Source organism: Solanum dulcamara, chromosome 12 (assembly GCF_947179165.1).
Source record: "Solanum dulcamara chromosome 12, daSolDulc1.2, whole genome shotgun sequence".
Classification (NCBI taxonomy): Eukaryota; Viridiplantae; Streptophyta; class Magnoliopsida; order Solanales; family Solanaceae; genus Solanum; species Solanum dulcamara.
This window is the reverse complement of record NC_077248.1, coordinates 4,673,573-4,697,143: the sequence shown is the minus strand read 5'-3', so window position 1 is coordinate 4,697,143 and position 23,571 is coordinate 4,673,573. Positions and strand designations below refer to the sequence as shown.

Genomic DNA, 23,571 nt, shown 5'->3' with positions numbered 1-23,571 from the left:
AAACTAGAGTCATTCCCCATATTGTTATAGATGCTACTACTGAAGTATTCAATAAAATTGGAAATTGGACCCCCCGACTTCTAAAAATTCCGGTTGTGATTTTTTTTTTTAAAAAAAATCTTTAATAGTATAGTTAGTGGGAAAACTATAGAATAAGCTGAATATTATATAATGTGTCCTTTTCTTAGCATTATTATTATAGTAAGAGAGTAAGTGTGAGCGTGTATTCTTATTACAATATTGAAATATTTTAACAATTTGGTTCAATTCATCTCTCCTCTTTCCTTCATCTGCCATTTGTTTTCTATAATTCTATCCTTCCATCTATTTTATCTTTATCCCAAAAAAATTCATCCATTTTTTCCCAAATGGATCATCTTGATGATTTTTGGAAGTCTTTTCATGTCTATTTTATCCTTATCTTCATCATAGTTTTTCTCTTTACTCTTATCTTGTATATAGTGAGGCTAAAACTTTGGTGCAATTGTGAAATTTGCCATGCTTACATCACAAAAAGTTGGTCTTCACAATTCATCAATTTGTGTGATTGGTACACACATCTTCTAAAACAATCACCAAATAGAACAATACACATACATGTTCTAGGCAATATCATCACTTCAAATCCTCAAAATGTTGAGTACATGCTCAAAACAAGATTTGAGAATTACCCAAAAGGGAAAACTTTCTCTACTATCTTGGGTGATTTTCTTGGTAGGGGAATATTTAATGTTGATGGGGATTTATGGAGATTTCAAAAGAGAATTTCAAGTCTTGAACTTGGAAAAGTCTCTATAAGATCATATGCATTTGAAGTGGTAAAAAATGAGATTGTCAAAAGGCTTCTTCCACTTTTAGATGAATATAAACAAGGTGGGGTTCTTGATTTTCAAGATGTTTTTAAAAGATTTTCATTTGATTGTATTTGTAGATTCTCTTTTGGATTAGACCCTAAATGTTTAGAATCTTCATTACCTATCTCACAATTTGCTCTTTCCTTTGACCTAGCATCAAAATTATCAGCTGAAAGAGCCATGACTACATCCCCTATTGTTTGGAAAATCAAGAGATTTTTAAACATAGGGAGTGAAAAAGAGTTGAGGGAAGCAATAAAAATGATCAATATTCTGGCACAAGAAGTCATAAGACAAAAGAGAAAATTAGGTTTTTCAAATCATAAGGATCTTCTTTCAAGATTCATGGGATCAATAAGTGATGAAACTTATTTGAGAGACATTGTCATAAGCTTTCTCCTAGCCGGTAGGGACACTATAACATCTGCTTTAACAAGTTTCTTTTATGTGATTGTGAACCATCCAGAAGTCGCTAAAGCCATTAGAGAAGAAGCTGATCGAGTTCTTGGTCCAAATAAAGACCTCACAAGTTGTGAACAAATGAGTGAGCTTCATTATCTACAAGCATCTATTTATGAAAGTATGAGACTTTACCCTCCTATTCAATTTGATTCAAAGTTTTGTTTAGAAGATGATTTTTTACCTGATGGGACTTTTGTGAAAAAGGGAACAAGGGTTACTTATCATCCTTATGCTATGGGAAGAATGGAGGAATTATGGGGTTGTGATGCTTTGGAGTTTAACCCTCAAAGATGGTTGAAAGATGGTGTTTTTGTCCAAGAAAATCCATTCAAGTATCCAGTTTTTCAAGCTGGACTTAGGGTGTGTTTGGGGAAACAAATGGCACTTGTTGAGCTTAAAAGTGTGTCTCTCTCTTTGCTAAGGCGATTTCATGTCGAATTAGCTCAACCATATCACCACACCCCTCGGTTCTCTCCTGGCCTCACTGCCTCTTTCAACGGTGGCTTATTGGTTTCAGTGCAAGAAATAAGTCCATAAGTTACAAACGTGGATTCAGAATGGTTGTGATTGATTATACACACTATCAAAAAGTATTTCACATGTGTATATATCGTTCAAGTCAAAAGTAGTAAATTCAGTTGAACCTACTGAACTCGCTCTACTTGAAGTAGTAACTTAACTATATGTGGCATAGCATATTCAAGCAACCCTGATCTTGGAAGGCCAAAGCTAGCAGTTCTATTTTGTGGTAAGCTAAATCATTTCATGGAGGATGAAACTCATTTCAGATATCAAGTAAGAAGTTTTTCCCTCTTTTAGCTAGGCAAAATATTATTTATGTTATGGCATATTCTAAATATTTGCTTTCAAGCTAAGTGGTTTTTTTTTTTTTACAAATTATATATGTTTTAGCTATGAATTAAGAAGATGGTATATATGTAATTTGTTTCTTGATATGTTGTAGAAGTTGTGTATATATATACGTATTGCTTCTTGACCTGTTGTAATTTTCTTATTTTATTTTATTTTGTTTATTTATTTTGGCAATGAATTACTACTACACGTTCTACTTCTTCAGTTTGTGCCTGATCATCTGAAAGTCCTTGAGGGGTCGTCCGTCGTCTCGTTCAAAACAAGAATATTCCGAATTATAAATTAATAATCATGATTATAATCTGGATAATCAATTCCATATTAAATATGAGATTAGTTATACCAAAATTTTGGTATAAAAATAATAGTACTGGTTTAAATCAATATCTCCAATCGAACATGGAATAAATTCAATTTCAATTTGTATTTTGTGATCACTAATTCTACCTAAAAGTTTACTCAAAATATTAAATGTGATCATCTTGTGTGTTAATTTGCACGTGTTAAATACGAAATATTCAAATGCCTCACATCGAAAGTTATGGTTGTATTAGGCAGAAAGGAGAATTTATTTAGGCAATATAAGATTGTAAATAAAGAGGCAAGGCTGATTCGAGTTACATGTAGGGAGAAAAAGCGTCATCTCCGGAATAATTTTTAATCGGAGCGCCAATATAGACACAATAAAAAAAATTAAAAAAAGAGCCAAGGCTAGAATTTTTAACTTTATGAATTTTTGGTAACTAAAATAACGACTTCAACCAAATTTATTAAGTGTACAATTTAATAACTTTTACTTATATAAATATATATTATTTAAGTAAAAGTTATTAAATTGTTGAATTGCTTCTAGCTCCGCCCCTATATTATACACGTGCCTCATGAATTCTACAAGCCTGAATAATTAGTAGTTTAGTACACGTTGGTATAGCTGAAAGGTGAAAAATAATGAATTGTAATTTATCTAATTGAAAGTGCTATAATATTTATCTAAATAGCATTCCTAGCGCGGCGCCGTACAAACCAACTCTATCAATTTCATAAGTATTGATTTTAATATAGAGTTTCACATAGGGTAGATATAATTATAATCTACTAAAAAAATATCTCATTAACTGATTTAGAATTTGAATTTTATGAATTTAATTTATAAATTTTTAATAATAAATCCATCATTTTTATAGAATCATGAGTTTAGTGGACTATTTGTTATAATTTTAATAATTTTGAATGCATAAATTTATATTTAAATTAAGATGAATCTGATATCTCCATGTCCTTATCCCTAGCTTTCCATTTTATAATAATTAGAAGAAAAAAGAAGAAGAAGAGTAAGGGTCCGCTACATTGGTAGGCTGAGTGGTTTAAATTGGTAGGCTGAGTGGTTTTCCACATGTGAGATTTGGGATAGATTCCCCTCATCAGCTGCCTTCTAATGTGATTTACATTTTTAATATGATGTAATCTAATTTATCCAATATGCACTCGAAAAGTATCTAAAAATAATAATAGAAAAAAAAATATTTTTAGACCTTTTTTTCTATAAATATTGTCAGATATCTTTAACGTGTCTTCTTTCGTGCAAGCCTAATTTTTTTCTAAAGATTAAAGACGTGAAAATCTTTTTTGATTAATTATGGATGACAATAATATACGAATCCAGGATCTTTGTCTACTAATTCATTCGGTGAAGATCACTAAACGTAATTTACAAATCTTAAATAATCAAGCCGACTCTAATTATTTTATTCTTCAGAAATAACTTCTCTACTTTTACAAAACAAGATTAAAGTCTGCATACATTTTATTTTTTCCAGATCCATTTTTTAATTTTACTAAATATGTGTTGTCATTGTACTCAATTTAATTTTAGGCTTAGTTGTGTTGATCATCTTATAGCGATAATAATAACTAGTGTTGCTCATCAATTATCATTTGGTTAAGAGATCATTGCAAGACGATTATCAGGGAGAAAATATTATTCAAAAAATGAAAAAGAATTAAATAGCCTTTTCACCCAACTATTTAGATTTAAAATAGCCGGCGAATATATAATATTTGTATAATCAGTTTATATTTATAATTAGTTGTATATTAACTAAGAAAAGTAAACATGTGAATTCAAGCGGTTATTTAAATTTATCTACTAATTTTATTTGTTTAGCATGTTTGTAGAATTAAATACTAATTAAAGTAATCTTTAAGTCCACATATATAGAAGAAAATTCAACAAAAATATGTGAATTAACCCTAAGTTGTTGATAGAAACTATGTCATTTTCAAAAGTATCGGTCCTGGTTTCTTTACCTTTTTATTTCAAATAAAGAAGAAAAATCCCTTATCTTAGCAACCTTCACTACATTAAAAAAAGATTTTTACGCTAATTAATGATAATGTCGCTAAATATATATTTTTAGAACTAACTAGCAGTTTTTGTAAATGTCTCTAAAGCCTATAGTGACAATGTATCCAATGACAATTAACTAATGATGGTAAAGCCTTTAACACTCTTTGTTAATGTGTATATTTATGGAAAAATTACTTGATTGACTGCTTTTTAAAAATTAATTACTGATTTTAGCGATATTTTTTATTTATTATCATTTATAGCAATACATAGCAATATTATGATAAATCTACACTTGTATTAAAAGTGAATTATGCATACAATATAAATGTATTATAAGTGTTTTAAAATATATATTATATTTGTATAGTAAGAAACTGACATAATGTATTATAATTCTATTAAAATATGTGATAAATGTATTATCCATCTATAAAACTTGTATTATATATGTTTTATAAATAGTTCTCTGCAATATGTATTAAAACTGTATTATAAATGTATTATAAGTGTTCAGTAAAATTATTTTTTTATTGCTATAAATGGTAAATATTTTCTTAATATTGTATATTTATGTAAGTTCCCCTATATTTATTACCATTAAAAATATTTTTGTTGTAGTGCTTTTAGATTAATGTAAATCCAAAATTTTGAATTTATGAATTCTAAATCTTAAATAAATTACTTATAGACATACTAAGTAAATCTCTTAACATGAGAGTGAAAAGTCAAAAACACACATAAAATATTTTGATTATTAAGTTTTATATCTAAATTATCAAGTGTGTGAGTTAATTTCCTACCTGAACTATCACCAAATATTGATCGAAAATCGAAATATACCTCAACTATCAATTGTTCACTTTCTATATGATGGTGATAATCCAGATAAAAAAAATGAACAACTAATAATTGTAATATATTTCAATAAACATTTAGTCCTAGTTCAGATAAAAAATTCACATAAATAATTCAATCATGTTGTTAAGATAAAATTTACTCCACAATGAAAATAGGCAGGAGTTAGGACAGTTGATATCGTTAGGTGGAAACTTACTTGTCAAGGCGTGCATTATTTCTTCTTTTTTTCTTTTACTTTTCTTTTGATGGTTTAAATTAATTATATTTTATTTCATTAAAGAAGTTGGTGTCACTTCACAAGCATTTTTAAGTACATTACAACACTATAACATTTACTATATATGTGCTAATTAATTAATGTGCAAGTAGCTTTTATTTAATTACTTTTTAAAAATTAATAAACTATCACCTAGATGTGTTGTATTTCATCAAAAAGGTGAAATACGAGAGATCAAATTTTACCTCCAAAATATATCACGAGATTGATTGCAGTCAATCTCTCCGAAAATGCTACAACAAGGAATTGAAACCTTCTTATCTAGTTGGGTTATACAAATTTAACTAACAAAAAAATTGGCTTTGTCATAGCAAGATCTTATTACTAGTTTCTTCTTTTGGCCATGAGTTAAGATATGAAAGAAAGATATTAGCGTCATGATGAGATAATCTTGAACAGGGGTGAAATCAGAATTTTTAGTATATAAAGAAGTAAACATATGAAGAAATATTATAATTTTTTATCGAAAAAAGTCATACGATCCCAACTCTTTCGGGCCCTACGTGGCTCCGCCCCGCTGACGTGATGCTAGGAATGACGAATGACATTTTATATATGGACTTTAATTATGCTTAATTATAATGTTTGATGAATTTATTGTTAATTGGCTATTACGAAGAGGACATATATATAACTTATTATATGTTTTTAATTAATTTATTTAATCAATAAGATTGATACAATTTTTATATTGCACCAAGGTCACGAAACCACGAGATATATAACTTTATATTATTATTGTTGGTTGAAGAATTATTTTTTTTTATTATATTTACTTGTCGTTACCCTTTTCGTTGGCATCTTATTTGCAGGGTTATTAACACAATGATCATATATGAGTGAAGGTAGAGAATCATAGTAAAACAATTGTAACTATATTTAAATAAAATATTAGTCACAGTGTAATTTTTTATGGATAGGATTTGCAGAAGGTAGATTGTACATATATTTTATTTCTATTTTTGAGAAAATAGAAAAATTATTTTTAATAGATTTTAATTACAAATGATGAAATAAGCTAAGTATATATTTATTTTTTCATTCACGAGGATATATTGAACTTGCCATGTGGGTACATTCATATATAGGCATATAATAATATGTGCATTATAGATATAAGATCATTTTAATTTTAGTATGTGAACAAAGTTGAAAAAATACAACAATATAATAAATCAAATGGGATACAAACAAAACATAGCAATTTCTGGTCATTTTATTTAATTTCAGTATGTACCTTATCCAAAAGAAAGCTAATAATCACTCACTCAACTTTCATGATCTACCCTACTCTTAGATATTTTTCATGATCAATGTCTTTTTTTCAAATAAACCATGTTGTATGTTTGTCTCATTTGTTAGTCCTATATTGTAAATCTCTCATACATTTCCCTTTCTTTCGATAGAAAAGAAGGAAATGTACTAAAATGTCGATAAAAAGTTGCATTCAAAGATTTATTTTTTTAAATAAAAAAAACTCTGACCGTGTATTATGGATAGTACTCCTTCAATCCTAGCTAATTTATGTGACGGCACTTGACTCATCGAATAGTGGAAGTAATAATCAATCCGAGTTCCTCATTGTTTTTATTCCAAAACATTAGTATACAAAAGAAAAATGCAAATATATTGTTCAGTAATATTTTTAAAAATCATAATATCATGTTTAACAAATTTGATAATGTGCAATTTGCACTGAGTAACAACAACAACGACAATAATAACATATTTAGTTTCACAAGTAGATTTGACGAGGATAGTAAGTACACAGTCTTATCCCTATTATGAAAGATAAAGACTCTTTGTTTGCGATAAGAGCCTCGACTCAAGTCGATCATACAAACATTAAAATATGTGAAGCAAATACAGTGGTGATAAAGTCATGTATACTAAAGGGGCAGCTCGGTGCACTAAAACTCCCGCTATGCGAGGGTCCGGGGAAGGGCCCGACCACAAGGGTCTATTATACGCAGCCTTACCTTGCATTTCTGCCAGAGGCTATTTTCAAGGCTTGGACCTGTGACCTCGTGCATACTAATTAAAAATAATAGAGACACTGTTGTGAACAGTGATAGCCCAGAGGCTAGCCAAGCTGTTGGGTCAAGGCTAAACCACGAAGAAGCCCAAGAATAAGACAGCCCAACAATAGATTTGCTTGGCATCGAGGTTGAGTACAGATAAAAGGGTTGTTGCTGCGATTTTGGGAAGTCATGCCCATTGAAGAAGGTTTGTTCCTCTCCTCTAGAGTCTAAACTTCTCATTCCCGAGTCTACACTTCTCATTTTCATTCTCATCCCTATCCTTAGTTACTTGTTATTTCAGTATTTTTCGTTGTAATTTAATAGTTTAAGTGTTGCCGTTTCAATTTGGTTATCAATGATTATATAATACTTAAGTATTTGTGTTGAGAATTATGAAATACTATAATTGAAAGTATAACAACCGAAGTCAAAGAGACATTATGAAATACTATAATTGAAAAATAAGATGGTCGGAGAGTAAACAATACTAATAAGAAAACTAGACAACTCTCGCAACTTGAACCACGTACGGAACCAAAATTAGTTAATTAATTTGATGATGAATAGTTTAATATGCCGAAAGGTCGTACTCCCTCCATTTCAATTTATTTGACCTACTCTTTTTTAGTCTATTTTAAGAAGAATGACTAGTTTTTAATTTTTTAGCAACTATTTAATTTCAACTTTACAGATGACGTGTTTAAGATCATAAGATTAATGAGCACCTTGATACATTTAGCATATCGTTAATTTAAATTTTTTTCCTTAAATTACGTGTCAAGTCAATATTTTGAGGCCCAAAAAATATTTAATTAATCGTGACTTTTATTATTTTATTTTCACTTTAAACAATATTGAAGATTGTAAAATAAAGGTACGCAAATTATGTTTTTTTTAAAAAAAAAAACTATCTACTTTTTATCACAAATATTTTAAAACTTTAAATTAAACAACTCAAATTTTCATATTAAAATTTGGCTCTAAGAGAATTTCTATGCTAGGTCGAAGCATCAAATTATTTCTCATCTTAGATGATCGGTAAACAAACTGGTTGTAATGAAATTTGGCCTTGGCGGTGGCTAGATTTATGTTCTACTATCTTGTGTCTTAAGCCTAAAATTGATAGCATTGTTATAATAAATTCAAGGGGCAATTTAATAGTAGCCTTTGGAAAATATTTTGGCAAAGATCAATATAACAACCTATTTTGGAGCCAAATGGTGCGCGCAAAATGGCTATTCAAACTTTATTTTGGAATGTGATTTTCCTAATTATAGTCAATATGATCAAGGATAAATTCCAAATAGCCTGAAAATTGTGGGGTACTATTCAACAGTTTTTGACATTGCTTCAAAAAGGCGAATCATCAATCAAGTGACAAATGCATTAGCTAAATAGATAACAAGAACATCTTGATTTTTAATCATAAAGATTTGTTCTCTATATATCTCTTAGATGAAATAAAAGGTTCGCACCATTGAAGGTGTAAATTTTAGGCAACAATTTTTTTCATAATGGATCTGGTACCTTACCCGCCATTGGTGGTGAAGGGCGATTTTGATGATCAGAAGTTTGATCTGGAATTCTCCAATGTGTTTGATCACGCACTTTTTCCGGTGAAGTTTGTATCGGAGATCGAACGGACTTTGAAGTCCGGCTGGTTTGCGTGTTACACGTGTCGTTATCTAGACGAGGGGATAAGTATTCGGCAAACGATTTGTTTACGGTTGAACCGTTGAAGAAACTGTTTAAGAGGTCTGAGTTGGTTCATACTCGAACCGTTGATGGGTTCAGGTTGGCTACGGAAGTTGTTTTCAGGAAAAAGAAATGATCAAAAGTCTTTAGGGTTATGAAAACGCTTTGATTGTAAGGCAAGTCAACGTTTTCATAAGTTAAATAAGGTGGGTAAGGCGAGAGCCCTTCACTTCAATCACCGGAGAGAGGGTAACATGAGATATTCCTATTATTAGTAGCTGAAGTATGGACCAACTAATTCAGGAAGAACTTCACATGAGCATAGGAAGACTAAAGCATGTTTAATAAGCTTTAGTCGACATTTGGATGATATTTTTATTTTTTTATTTTATGTAATTTTTTCATTTTTAGTAGTTTTTTGTTTGTAGTCAATTATATTAGAAAGGCTGTGATTCTCTTATTTTCTTCCAAGAAAATCCATTCAAGTATCTAGTTTTTCAAGGTGGACTTAGAGTGTGTTTAGGGAAAGAACTGGAACTTGTTGAGCTTAAATGTGTATCTCTCTCTTTACTAAGGAGATTTCTCATCGAATTAGCTCAATCATATATCACTACAATCCTCAGTTCTCTCCTGGTACTATTTTTTAAAACAGTGGCTTATTGATTTTAATGCGAGAAATAATTCCATAAATTGTGAACGTGGATTCAGAATAGTTGTGACGATCATACACACCATCAAAACGTATTTCATATGTATATGTACCACCTTTTATTAATTACAAAAAAAATTATGATATTAGCAATGCAATGAATATTAATGCATGTATTTGGATTGTTGAAGCTATAAGTATTATCCACCAAAATCATTTTCACATTTTTTTCACTGTATTTATGGAGGATATTTATATAAACAAATATTTCTTCAAAAGAGTTATGCAATGCATATTATTTTTAATACGCTAAATAAAATTCTACTTAAGAAATAATACCTGCATAACAACATTACTAATATCACTATTACTGATACCATATTCCACAATATTTTTATACATTCTGTCAAATAACCAATTAGTGAATAGACTTGTTTACAAGATAGAATATAATATTCCGGTTCAAAAATCATTTGACGTAGCAATAAGATAATGTTGGAAAACTATATGCAAGATGAAAGCATACCAGAATCATACTTCTTACATGAATAATAGATAACACATGTTTTTATACAAGAACACCTACGATCATATTAAAACACATAAACTTTCAGAAATTTAATTTGATAAATCAGTTCTACGGTCTTCTACAATGATCTCAAGTTCACAGCCAAACTCTCTCAATACTTGGGTGGGCAAGTATCGTATAGAAAACCTATTGCATTTTCTAGGTTAGGAGAAACCCCTACTTATAGGAACCTTTTCCCGGTCCAAAGGAGAAGAAAATATGATTCTGAATTCTAGTTAAATATGGACACTATTGGGACCACGAAATTAATTACTGAGGCTCCCTATTATGGAAATAATTCAAATAATTAATTTGATATTATTCTTACCATACTAAATTACAAACCATTCCACTAGAAATTCGTAATTGCACTCCTCCATTTATATTTCGAAATTCCCCATTAAACACTTGTGTAATTCTCCATATTAAGATTATAGGTATTAATCAATTAAATTAAATTATTGACGAATTTAACTTAAATATTAATTTCCTTTAGAACACTGCTTAACTTATTTCATGTGTCGGATTTCATAAATCCATTTGCAAGGTTTGACATGATGAAAACTTATAAGCTTCTCAAAAATGCATATCATCAATCTCTATATCGAGACATGAATTTCATCAACTAACTTATTATTTCACCAATATATATTTTATCATCCAATCTACCAGGCATATTGACCGATCTCATAATCTCACCTTTTAATAAATTAAAATGATAATTAATATATACAGATACCGATGGCTTGTCTAATTTCCATCTTAGATTATGAACAAAAAACTTTATACTTATAAGAACCGATAATTTAATCCTCTGTGTATAAGCTAAAACTCTATACACTAAATCATCTACTATATAAGTAAATTGACACATAAACGAATATATGATCTATTAAAACTTTTATTAAAATTGAATAAACAATTATTTTATAATAAATATTATATCTAAACTCATGATTAATAGTATATATTCCATGGTTAATAATATATATTCCAAAAGAAAATGCATGAATCGCGATTCAAAGTTTATAATAGACAAGATAGACATTACGCCCCGTTAATTAATGCAAGAATCACGATACAAATAGTATAATATGAGATTAAGACAATATGTCCTATACATTAGCAGTAACCCGACTCTAGAGGAAATAGGGATTTAAGCACTCGTCCCTTCGAGTTTATGAGACCACAAATACTTTTGAAATATATATAATAGTAATAGATTTTAACTAAAAGGATCATATAATCAATCCAAAGATCATTTGAATTTCAAAAATAATACGGATTCAAACTATCACACATTAGTTAATTAAAGAGAAATTTAACAATAAAAACAAAAACTGATCATTTGAAAACCTTCTTTCATCAAGAAAGAAGAAATAGAATTAGATTAATTTCTGAAACAACTTGCAAAGTCATGTCATAAAATTAATCACCACAACATGACGAAGCCAATGTTTTTTATTCTAAAAGAAAATCAACACAATTATACACATAAAAAAGGCAAAGAGACTCGATATATATGTTTCTAAAAGAATTACTTATCCGTGGTGAAACTAAGATTTTGAGTTGCCGCTACTAAATTTTACAAAATGAATTTTTAGTAAATTATTTATACATATTAAACACATTTTTATATTAAGCGCATTTTTAAATGCAAATCTTCTCAGTAAATGAAGATACAGATATTAAGGCTGCTCCTCTACGATATCTGTCTATCATTATCCTCAATAAATATTTCTGTAATTTTCTAGTGTCAATTGGCATTTCCTCGAATAAAGGTGACACTCCGCCACTACATATATAAATCACCAATAATATTTGTCTCCCACAGTGAGATAATCTCATCATGGTCGATAATATATTTAGATGACAGGCCATGCCATATCTTCATCGAAGAAAGAAAAATCATTTTCTTCAATTCTACACGTAATATATGCTCCTTGAATAAAGGTAACTCCGCCACTGCATATCACCAACAGTATTAATTTGTCTCCCACAGTGAGAGATAAATATTAACGTCATCAATAGTAATGTAGTTAGATTAATATATCTCCCATAGTGAGAGATAAATGTCAACATCGTTCAATAATGTAGTTAGATGACACCCATATCTTCATCGATAAAAGAGGTCATTTTCTTCAGTTCTACATGTAATTACATGTGCATTTGTAATATGATGCTATTATAGTTTCATAGGATAAACTAAAGCATGTAGACCTCTCTATAATCACTCTGTTATATAACAGAGAATCAAAACCATGGAGAGAAGTACTTGAGCATGGTTTACTGCGTGTCTCATCATTTATTCATCAATCTTCACCAACACATAAAAGTAAAGTACATCACGTATGTTAATAGAACGTATGCGTAGTAATTTATACATCTCTAGTGACGATCCCTTGTTGATACCAAACTCAAAATTCAAAAAGTTTCGGTTTTTTGACGTGCTAACCTCATGTCTCAGCATCTTAGGCAGTTAAATGCGCGCAAACTGATAATAACAACACTGGCTTCTGATCATTTCATAAGCGCTTCCTATTTCCTACGAGCCTATGGACACGCGTTGTTAGAGAATGTAACATGTTCTTGATGCATTGCTGCAAGTTCACCTGCTACACGCCCAACAGCAGAACAAGCAACTTTGACATCAGGAGTGTATATATATGTTGTTGAGTGATCTCATTTTGTCTAGCAATAACCGGTAGTACTAAAGGATTTGAAGTAGAAGACGTGTCAGGGTCGTGAATAAGGAATTCTCTAGGCTTAGTATCTATTGAATCAGGAGTTTTTGTTTCAACTTTCAGAGGAGCTGCTTTTAGGTGATTTTCCATGTTGACCGTGGTTTTTGGAGTTGAAGAAGTCGTATGCTGGTCATTTGGATATGGATGAAATGGGGAACTTTGGGCATGGAATTGCATCTGACAAGGAAAGGAAACTATATATAGAGGAGTCCCTGGAGTGTTCGTCATCACCAAAGATGTATCAGACATCTGTGGTGCAACGCCAGAGATACTTTGCGGACCACCTTGTAACATGAGACCATCAAAAGGTGGAAAGACGGTAGACAGAACGAGAGGCACTTGATCATGCAGGAAAGTTGGTGATGTAGTTGAAGTAGGAGTTTCTACAAGAGTAGACTTAGAATCATCATCCGTTTCCTCCACTTCAGCCTCTATCTGCAATTAATCAGTCATTTTCACATATATAATTTCTCCATGTAAACATGTAACCCAAAGTCTATCGATAATCTCCTATTAAACAAAGTTACCTGCATTCTCAGGTTATTATTTTTGATATTCAAAGAATTGTACTCCGCAGCAGCAAGCTCTTTGTTCTATTCATCAAAAATGTCACTCAGCAGAAAATCAAGAGTATGGCAGAGATTGCACAAATATATGAGCAAAGATATTGCGCACATACCTTCTTCAATTTTTCATTCTCCAGTTCAAGATCAGCTGCTTTTCTTGTCAATTCCTCTCGCATTGCCTTGAAAGGAAAAACTATTAGACTTTTGACATGCTACAGTCTGTAAGCCTCAATTTAATTTACTTGTCCAAGTAACAAGAAATGTAGAATGTCTAGAATATGAAAATCAATAAAGAATCATTGAACCTTATAAGGACTAGTCTATGCTCATCCTTGCTAGACAGATAATTTTGTTTGGAAGACGAGCGGTAAGGGTAGAAATGCAAGTCCCAACAATCGCAGGAAGACACACCGATCATGTAGACATATTTTATTGGGATGTCTGTGGGCATAGGTTGCTTGAATTTGAGTCTCACCACCCCTCGTTATAAACAAAGAAATTTCACCCATGAAAAACAATCGGCCCACATGTACAGTGAGGGGACGCATGAGAATATAATTAACTAAATAAAAGTCTATTCTCTAACTAGTCAAGAACAGGCACTAATTAAACTGGTGTTCCTGAAGACAATAGCGTGGATGAGGATACCGGCATATATACCTGTCTACGGCGAACTGTCCGCTTGGCGGATTCTCTATTAGCTAATAGACGGCGCAGCCTTCGTTCTTCCTTCTCTGCCTGAGAAAACATGCTTTCAGTTTTTTTGTAAAAAGAAGTTAGAACATCTAAGAAATAAGTATATAAGAGAATGTAAATTTTCAGTACCTCAGTCAATTCATGCCTTGATTTTCTGCTGGTAACTGGTGGATAATTCAAATCACATACAAGACTTGTATCGAGTACAGATTCACATCCAGTCTGAATGGCTACTTCCTGCTCATCTTCAGACTTTATGGCTATTCCTTGCTCCTTTTATAAACAAGAGCATCGTGGAATTCTATTAAAAGACCGGGCAACAAAATTGCGAAAGAAATCAGAATGGCTTCAGGGGCACCTGTTAGTACTATTTGCAGTACTGCCCAATAACCAATTTGGTCCTAAGGTAAGGAATAACCAGTTACGTCAAAAGATGCACACACGAAGATATGTAAATGAAAGTTAAACCTCCCAAAATGGATAGTAAATTCCCGTCGACAGCTAAATTAAGCCCATATCAAACAGCAAATGAGAAAACTAACCTTTGCCTCCAACACATTCCGAGAAAACTTGCAATAGAGTAATTCAGGTCGGACTGCCATATCTTAAACTAACATACGAAACAATTCACAGTGTATGCCCTTAAAAAACTAAAACGACGAAGAAACTAATCATTAAAGATGTTGCATCCAAATTAGACATTATATCAATGCTGAAGAATGAGTCCATTTCCTACAGAAAATAAAGAGACAATACCCATGAAAGTTGTCTCCTGTTCCAACTCAATTAACCCAACTCGTCCCGATAAGGGAATCACAGTGGTGTGTTTGGCAGGGAGGAATAGATCAATTTTTTTTAAGGAACATGTTGTGAAAGTATGAAAAATAAGTTTCATAAGTAGCATTTTATATTAATTGTCTCATATCCATCCTCAAATCCACCCCACCCCATATCCTCCCCTGAACAATGTGAAATTGAACGAAAATGCTCCAGTTAATATTTTGGTCTGAAAATAGTCCTACCTCAATAATTTGTTCTAATAAACCTTATTTTATCAATAAATATATGTAGGGGTGTGCATCTTAGTTGCGCGGACTCTTCAATTTTGATGCCTCATCCGTATCGGATTCGCCAAAAATACATTACTTTTGGCTAATCCGACACGCACCGATATTTTTAAAGAGTACGAACAACATAGGTATGCATAGGTCTGTTTGATTCAATTTTATGTATTATCAGTTTGATTTATCTATTTTCGATTTTTAAATCCGCCAAACCAATAACCAACCCAATAAGATATTTTTTATTGATTTTCAATTTATAGATTTTTGATTCTTAACTATTCGATTTTCAATTTAACCGATAAAAAAATGCACATAAAATAATTATCTGACTTCTCCAATAATTTGGTGCGACAAGACAATAATGTAACTATTCACTACAGTGAAAGTGGGTCCCATGGACATCCACTTTTGACTACTTTTTCAATACTCCCCTTTAGATGTTCATGTACAAAAAAAAAAAATTTAGTGAAATAACAAATATTCTGAACACCCATAGATGTTGTACCTCGTAAAACCTTACTAGGAAAACCAATGGAAAAAAGCCTAATAAAGAAAAAAAATACACACATCTGATAATACGCTTTGACTGTTGCCTCATTAAAAACCTTGCTAGAAAAACCCAGTGGGACAAAATCTAGACTAAAAAAAAGAGTGCAACGCGTATTAGATTCCCCCTGATAAAGACATCATTTAATATCTTGAAGATGACGCATTTCAATCTTATATCTTAATTTCTCAAAGGTTGAAGTTAACAATGCCTTGGTGAACAGATCTGCTAAATTATCACTTGAACGAACTTATTGAACATCTATTTCACCTTTCTTTTGAAGATCATGAGTAAAGAAGAATTGTGATGAAATATGTTTTGTCTAGTCTCCTTTGAAGTATCCTCCCTTTAATTGAGTTATACATGCAGCATCGTCTTCATACAATATTATTGAAGCGTCTCTTGTCAAAGAAATGCCACATGTTTTTTGAATGTGCTGAGTTATTGATCTTAACCAAAATCATTCTCGACTTGCTTCATGAATGACTATTATCTCTGCATGATTTGAAGAAGTGACAATCATAATTTGCTTTGTTGAACGTCATGATATAGTTGTACCACCACATGTAAATAAGTAGTCTGTTTGTGATCGACTTTTATGGGGATCAGACAAATATCATGCATCTGCATAACCAATCAATTCTGACGTGAATTCATTTGAGTAAAACAGTCCCATATTTGTGGTCCCTTGAAGGTATCTAAATATATGTTTAATTCCATTTCAGTGTCTTCACGTTGGGAAGAACTAAATCTTGCTAACAAGTTTACTAAGAAAAGTTATATCTAGTTTAGAATTATTGGTAAGATATATTAATGCACCAATTGCACTAAGGTATGGTATTTCAGCACCAACAAGCTCTTCATTATTTTTATGAGGTCGAAATAGATTTTTATTAATATCAAGAGATCTCACAAATATTAGGGTACTCAGTAGGTGTGCTTTATCTATGTAAAATCTCCTTAAAATATTTTCTATATATGTTGATTAATGGACAAATATCTCATTTGCAAAATGTTCAATTTGTAGACCAAGACAAAATATTGTCTTTCCAAGGTCCTTCATTTCAAATTCACTTTTCAAGCATTTTACTGTCTTTGAAAGTTCTTCAGAAGTTCCGATAATAATCAAATCATCAACATATACGGCTATTATAAAAAATTCAGATCTAAACCTTTTCATAAAAGCACAAGGGCAAATTGGATCATTTTTATATCCTTCTTTTAGCAAATATTCGCTAAGACGATTGTACAATATTCGCCCTAATTGTTTCAGCCCGTATAATGATTTTTGAAGTTTTATTGAACAAATTTCCCAAAAATCTTTATATATTTCAGGCATTTTAAATCCTTCAGAATTTTCATTAAAATATCGTTATTCATAGAACCCTATAAATAGGTTGTAACAACATCCATCAGATGCATGCCAGATTTTTCATGAACTGCCAGATATATAAGATACCTGAAAGTGATTTCATCCACCACAGGAGAAAATGAACTCTCAATTATTTTGCGCATCATATTAGAATCGGGATAACTCAATCGGTTATGCCAAATAATAAAATCATCTAAGTTAATAAACCAAAGGTTTACTATGGCATATGTTTCAACCATGCTAATACTTGTAAAGTATAAGCCGGATGAAAGAGGGGGTAACTTTTTAAGTATAAACTTCTTTCCCGTGATCATTGTAGTAATATAAAGATATTCATTTTTTTCATCATTTATAGTCTCAATATGATAACCATTTTGATGAATGTTTTTTAAACTTAATAAGTTTTTTTGAGACTTACTATAATATAATGCTTCATTAATTGTTAAATTTGTTCCTCCGACAAGTACAACTTTAGATTTTCCGGATCTTTCAATTAATCTTGTGCTACAAGATATTGTATTAACATTAGCCTCTTTCATAATCAAACAAGAGAAATATTTCTTATCTCTTAAAATAGTGTGTGTTGTGGCACTATCAATAAGACACATATCATCATAATTGATTTTGGATCCAATTGATAACTGGGGAATTTCCATATTCTTTATAAACAAAAAAATACATTATAAGAAAGTGAAAAACTAATAACATAAGAAACTTTAAGAAATTATTGTCACGACCCAATCCCGTGGGCCATGACTAGTGCCGAACTAGACATCCGTATACACCCTGGTTATCTAAGTTTATTTCATAACATAACATGATATGGGACTTAAGAAAATAGAATGTCATCTCGACACTGTTCCATATTTAGATATTAACGCACTAGTCTCCTGAGGAGTTACAACATCAAAGATAACATAGTACGTAGGCCAACAAGACTGTCATTACCTGTAGGAACGTCCCGCCATATAACATATACATATACGTAAGCCAAAAAGGCTTTCATTGTGAATGGAAACACCCCGAAACATAAGTTGTACTATGCACATGTCATGCCCTGAGAGGGTACCTTAGACGTGACCGGCACTCAGGAACCATTTCTGACTCCCGAACGAACCACATAGCTCGATCACACATCCGTTCATTCATTCATTCAGCGAAAAGTTTAAAAATAAAGAATAATTTAGCGGGCAACTCAAATCACCCATCCAACTCAAAGAATAAAGGCTGTGGGCCAACAAATCAACTAAAATATTTATCATTAAAACTAGTTTGATAAGAATAACTCAAGGAAAAAAATACTCAATCGACCCATCACTATCTAGTCTATGAAGCCTCAATCAGTACTATCTAATTGGTGTCAATGACATGTTCATGGCTACCTCAAATCAAATGACAAGGGCTAACTCGATGCAAGAATAACATAAGCGGTGTCCTCCGAATGTGGGGGAGGACTCACCAATACGCTGAATGCAAATAGATCCCCAATGATGCTCCTATTGACGATCTCTTAAACCTGTCTCTGCATCATGAAACGATGCAGGTCCAAATAGACGTCAGTACATGGAATGTACCAGTATGTAATATGGTAGAATGAAACATACCTCAAGAAAGAATAACGTTGGTTCAAATATCTCCAAATCAGAAAGATAAGAAAGACTTAAATAAGGAGTCATAAGTCTAAAGTAAGAATACATTTCTAGACAAAGACCAATCACACATCATACAATCCAATCCAATCATACACAATATAGTTCAATCAAATCATATATCATCCGATTCAATCCAATTGTATACAATCGGCTCAACCCGGTCATATATGATCCGATCCAATCTATTCATATATACTTCCATTCAACCCAATCAACATATCATATAATCCAATCCAGTCCAATCGCACACTATCAAATCATAATTCATCTAATCCAATCCGATTAATGCAATCAACTTACAATCAACTCAAAGGGGCTTAACTCAATAAATATGCAAATTAAGTTATGCAATGTCTTACAATTCAACTCAATCATCTACAATCACAATCAAACCAATCAGATCAAGCACAATCCATTCAATTGGGAGTTTCTCTAACCGACAACCATCACCATATGAGCGAGTGATAGTATAACAAGCCGACGTTGTTGCCGCGTCTGTTCATACCTTACCAGGGTATGAACGCATCAACCAATCATGGATCCAATCCAACCAAGTCTTATAATGTCCGGACAAACATTTTGGAGAAGCATCCGACTTTAATGGTTCAATCCCCTCCTACGTTTGGCGACGTAGTTTATTGGTTCGAGTACGGACTATACTCTTACCCAATTTGATGCTCGATACTCCTCCCAAGACCCAATATGCTCATATCTATTAAGTGAGTAAAATACTTAAAATGCTCATTTAGTCTCATCGGACTCTTTCAAATCAACTCATTTAGTCTCATTAGACTCTTTTCAAAACTCAATCAAATCTGGCCTCATTGGACCTTCTTTCAAATCGACTCATCTCAAATCATCAAACTCTTCTCTTTAAAATCTATACAATGTCGGAAAAATCAACATTTTAAAGTAAAAATACTCAACTCACTTATACTCAAAATACTCGTGTTCAAAAATAATTAAAAGACTTTTCAAACTCAACTCATGCTTAAACTCTTTTTAAATCATAGATGAAAATAATCATTTTTTAAACTCAAAATAGTGTATAAATAGTTTATGCAAAAATTCTCACAAATCATGTATTTAAAACTCCTTCTCAAAAGATTCTTTATTTTTAAAAAAATACTCATAAGACTCCAACCGACTCAAAATATGCAATTCACATATCACATAATCACATTAGACTCCAATTTAATTCATCACATAACCTCCTCATCAACATACCTCTTCATCAATTATTCTACACATATTAAATAATCACTATTCACATCATCACTCACACCATCATCAAAACATCGTCACTCGCATCATTATTACACCATCATCAAAACACCACCATTCACATCACCATCAAATATTATCATCACATCATTGTCAAATATTATCATCACATCATTATCAAACATCTACTCCACAATCTTCATTTTAGTCCTATGTTCAATTTATAGAAACAAAGGGACATTCTTAACTATCCAATTCATTATTTCCGTTCCAATCAATACATATATACACACAACTACCCATCTCAACCTCAAGACAATTATGACAAAAGAAATCTCATCTTGGGTTCATGTGAATGAAACATGAATCCTTACTCTCAACAAAACTCAACTCAAGAATATTGTCAATACCTATAAATCTATATACAAAGGTACATTTGTAGTCGATAATATGAAAAATAACTATTTAGTAACTCAAGTCATTAAAATCATCAATCAACCATTAGTATCTAAAAACATTCCATAGTTTAGAGAAAACTCTCAAGAAAACCTTTCTAGAAGGTGCAACTTTTTCACAACTCCTAACCAACACATCTATGGGCATATGGAAGAACTCAATCCATATTTTAGGTTAGCCTTACATACCTTGTTTGAAGACTTTTGAAGAGACCTTGATGTTAGGTCTTCAATGGAAGGCTTGAATTCTTGAAACTCTTAAAGGCGCCCTTTGTTGGAGATAGATTTGGAGAAGAAGAAGAACAAGAGAGGGAAAATATTAGGGATTTTTAGAGAGAGAGTGAGGATTGAAAAATGGTCCAAAAATGTCCAAAGATGGTGTATATATAATTTGGAAAAAGTCCAAATTGCCCCTCTTCAAAAATCTGGAAAATTGGGCAAAAGTCTTGCTGGCGCTATAGTAGCGCGTCGCGCCACTGCAGTGCCAAGCCAAAATAGGCTTAAAATCCTGCACATCTAATAGTGGCGCGTCGCGCCAAGCCCCAAACTACTGAGGCTGTTTTCTGGCACTATAGTGGCGTGGGGCGCCACTGGAGCGCCAAGCCTAAATTTCGCCCAGGCCTGAAATTCCTGCAGTACTAGTCTGTAGTAAAATGGCCATAACTTTTGACTTCGAACTTCAAAAATTTCAAACTTAGTGGCGTTGTAAAGAAGACTCAAATACCTTTAATTTGGTAGGTCGTGTGATACCCAGTTCTTTATATCCTAGGAGATATAGTCGTTTGAAGTTGAACCTTATACTAACTCGTCCGAAAACTTAATCGATTGGAGTTCTTTGGACTCGACTTGGTGTTAGAGATCCTTTATGACCCCTAAGCACATCTAAACACTTCAAATACTTAGAAATTAATCCTAACTCATGTATAGAATTACAAGTCCTCTGGTCCGAGTCTATTCACATGTGAGGAAATATTTGAGTCCTTGCGAAAACAATTCCGGGGTGTCACAGCACAACTGGGCCACATCTATACACAACCAACACACATGTTTACAGACCTCTAGGAATAGCAATAGTAACATATGACGGGACAAGGCCCCCATCGTACCCCTGAATAAATGAATATATACATCAAAGGGCAGTACCAAAATCTAGGCTCTAGCACAATGGAGCACTTTCAAATCGTTGAGTGAAAATCCTAAGTTGGCGGATCCCTAAAATACATATTTGTACCTAAGGGCATGAAACGCAGCCCTCCGAAGAAAGGGGGTCAGTACGATATAGATACTTAGTATATAAAGCATAACATATCATAAATGAGATCACATCTGAAGTAGAGATTGAGGAGACAAGTATGATACTAAAGAAACCACTGTACCTATACCTTATGAAATAAAATCATGCATGCTTATATCATATATCATATCCGGCCCATTAGGGACTCGATGAACTTATCATATACATGTAGGACCATTATAGGGCCCGGCGCCATCATCTCATCATTATATCATATCGTCATACATATATATATTGTACCCGGCCCTCTAGTGAGGGACTCGGTGAATCAACGCAGTGAAACTCTGCACGAATACATACCCGGCCCAGGACTGGGTGAAAGATGTAGTAACAGTATACACGAGCAGAGTAGTGAGTAACTTTATATATTTAAATCATCATTTAAGACTCAATATAATAATCAAAATGAATCGTTATTTGAAAATCAAGATAATAGTCATTTCAAGTACCCTTCGATTGTCATTGTGGATTATACCAAATATGAATTATAACGAAATAGGAATTATACCAAAATATGAATTATACCAAACTAGGACGACTGAAATCATACACATGAATCAAGACAAAATGATATAAGTTCTAGAGATCAAGGATATGAGCCATCCTATTGTATTTAAGAATAAGAGTTTCATTGGAATTTAAGCATTCATCGGCCGTTTGTTTCATATGGATCATGCCAAAAGAAGAAAAGGTTAGATTTACATACCTTGAGCGCTTATTCACCTCCTAGCATGTACACTGCCCAACAGCACCTTAACCTATATTAAGGCGTTAAGCACTATAGTTAAGTTATGGAAGGGCATTGAACATACTTCATTGTTAGTTGGTTATTTCTAGAAAATTGGACAGCACCTCTCCTATATTACTCACTTTTCTTACATCCAAATCATCCACACAACTACCACAACCTCACCCGTTTATATACAAGAAAACCATGTCAATATTACGGTAAGTTCCGCAACAACCCACAAGGCCAATTCAATTTCAATTTTAACCATTCAATCCATTTCTTCTCGTTACATAATTCATGCTAATAACAGCCAAAAGGTAATGAAAATTGGGTTGCCATGTCCAACTACAACCAGCTCTTACGTGGCTTTCAACAACATTTATCAAAATAGTAATTAAAATGAATTCACCATTTTCAAGTACACAAATAGTCCCAAACGGCTTCCAACAACACCCAATTCCAACGTACATAATTTTATACTTTCAATCCACGTTTACACATTTGCAATATGTCTAAACCCTTACATAAAATATGTAAAACGATGATCATATCTTACCTTAACCAGTGGGTCTCTCAAGTTGGCTGAAATGTGTGGTGTGCACGTTAAGCTCCTTTTGCTG

At 32.2% G+C, this 23,571-nt stretch overlaps 2 protein-coding genes across 4 annotated transcripts; one reads left to right on the top strand and one right to left on the bottom strand.

Annotated features, from left to right (window-relative positions):
• Nucleotides 1-228: 228 nt before the first annotated feature.
• Nucleotides 229-2,305, top strand: LOC129876299 (cytochrome P450 94C1-like). 3 transcript variants are annotated; one of them, XM_055951696.1, is made up of 2 exons: nt 229-1,434; nt 1,521-1,608. In XM_055951696.1, the coding sequence occupies exons 1-2, from the start codon at nt 369-371 to the stop codon at nt 1,580-1,582; spliced, it is 1,128 nt and encodes a 375-aa protein (XP_055807671.1). In that variant the 5' UTR covers nt 229-368; the 3' UTR covers nt 1,583-1,608. The 3 variants fall into 3 exon arrangements, with proteins under 3 accessions (XP_055807671.1, XP_055807670.1, XP_055807672.1); XM_055951695.1 differs by having other exon boundaries at nt 243-873; nt 1,009-2,305; XM_055951697.1 differs by having other exon boundaries at nt 248-873; nt 1,321-2,304.
• Nucleotides 2,306-12,902: 10,597 nt separating this feature from the next.
• On the bottom strand, nt 12,903-15,215 carry LOC129876861 (uncharacterized). The gene is made up of 6 exons (XM_055952342.1): nt 15,156-15,215; nt 14,743-14,889; nt 14,578-14,655; nt 14,031-14,096; nt 13,879-13,944; nt 12,903-13,786 (listed from the first exon to the last, which is right to left on the bottom strand). The coding sequence occupies exons 1-6, from the start codon at nt 15,213-15,215 to the stop codon at nt 13,223-13,225; spliced, it is 981 nt and encodes a 326-aa protein (XP_055808317.1). The 3' UTR covers nt 12,903-13,222.
• Nucleotides 15,216-23,571: the final 8,356 nt, after the last annotated feature.

Excerpts from the sequence above, each read along its gene's own strand:
- LOC129876299 (XM_055951695.1), top strand. The coding sequence starts at position 369 with ATGGATCATCTTGATGATTTTTGGAAGTCTTTTCATGTCTATTTTATC. Across the intron at positions 874-1,008 it reads TTTAGATGAATATAAACAAG|CATCAAAATTATCAGCTGAA; the intron begins GTGGGGTTCTTG and ends CCTTTGACCTAG.
- LOC129876861 (XM_055952342.1), bottom strand. The coding sequence starts at position 15,215 with ATGGCAGTCCGACCTGAATTACTCTATTGCAAGTTTTCTCGGAATGTG. Across the intron at positions 14,097-14,577 it reads GGACAGTTCGCCGTAGACAG|GCAATGCGAGAGGAATTGAC; the intron begins GTATATATGCCG and ends TTTCCTTTCAAG. Across the intron at positions 13,787-13,878 it reads ATAATAACCTGAGAATGCAG|ATAGAGGCTGAAGTGGAGGA; the intron begins GTAACTTTGTTT and ends GATTAATTGCAG.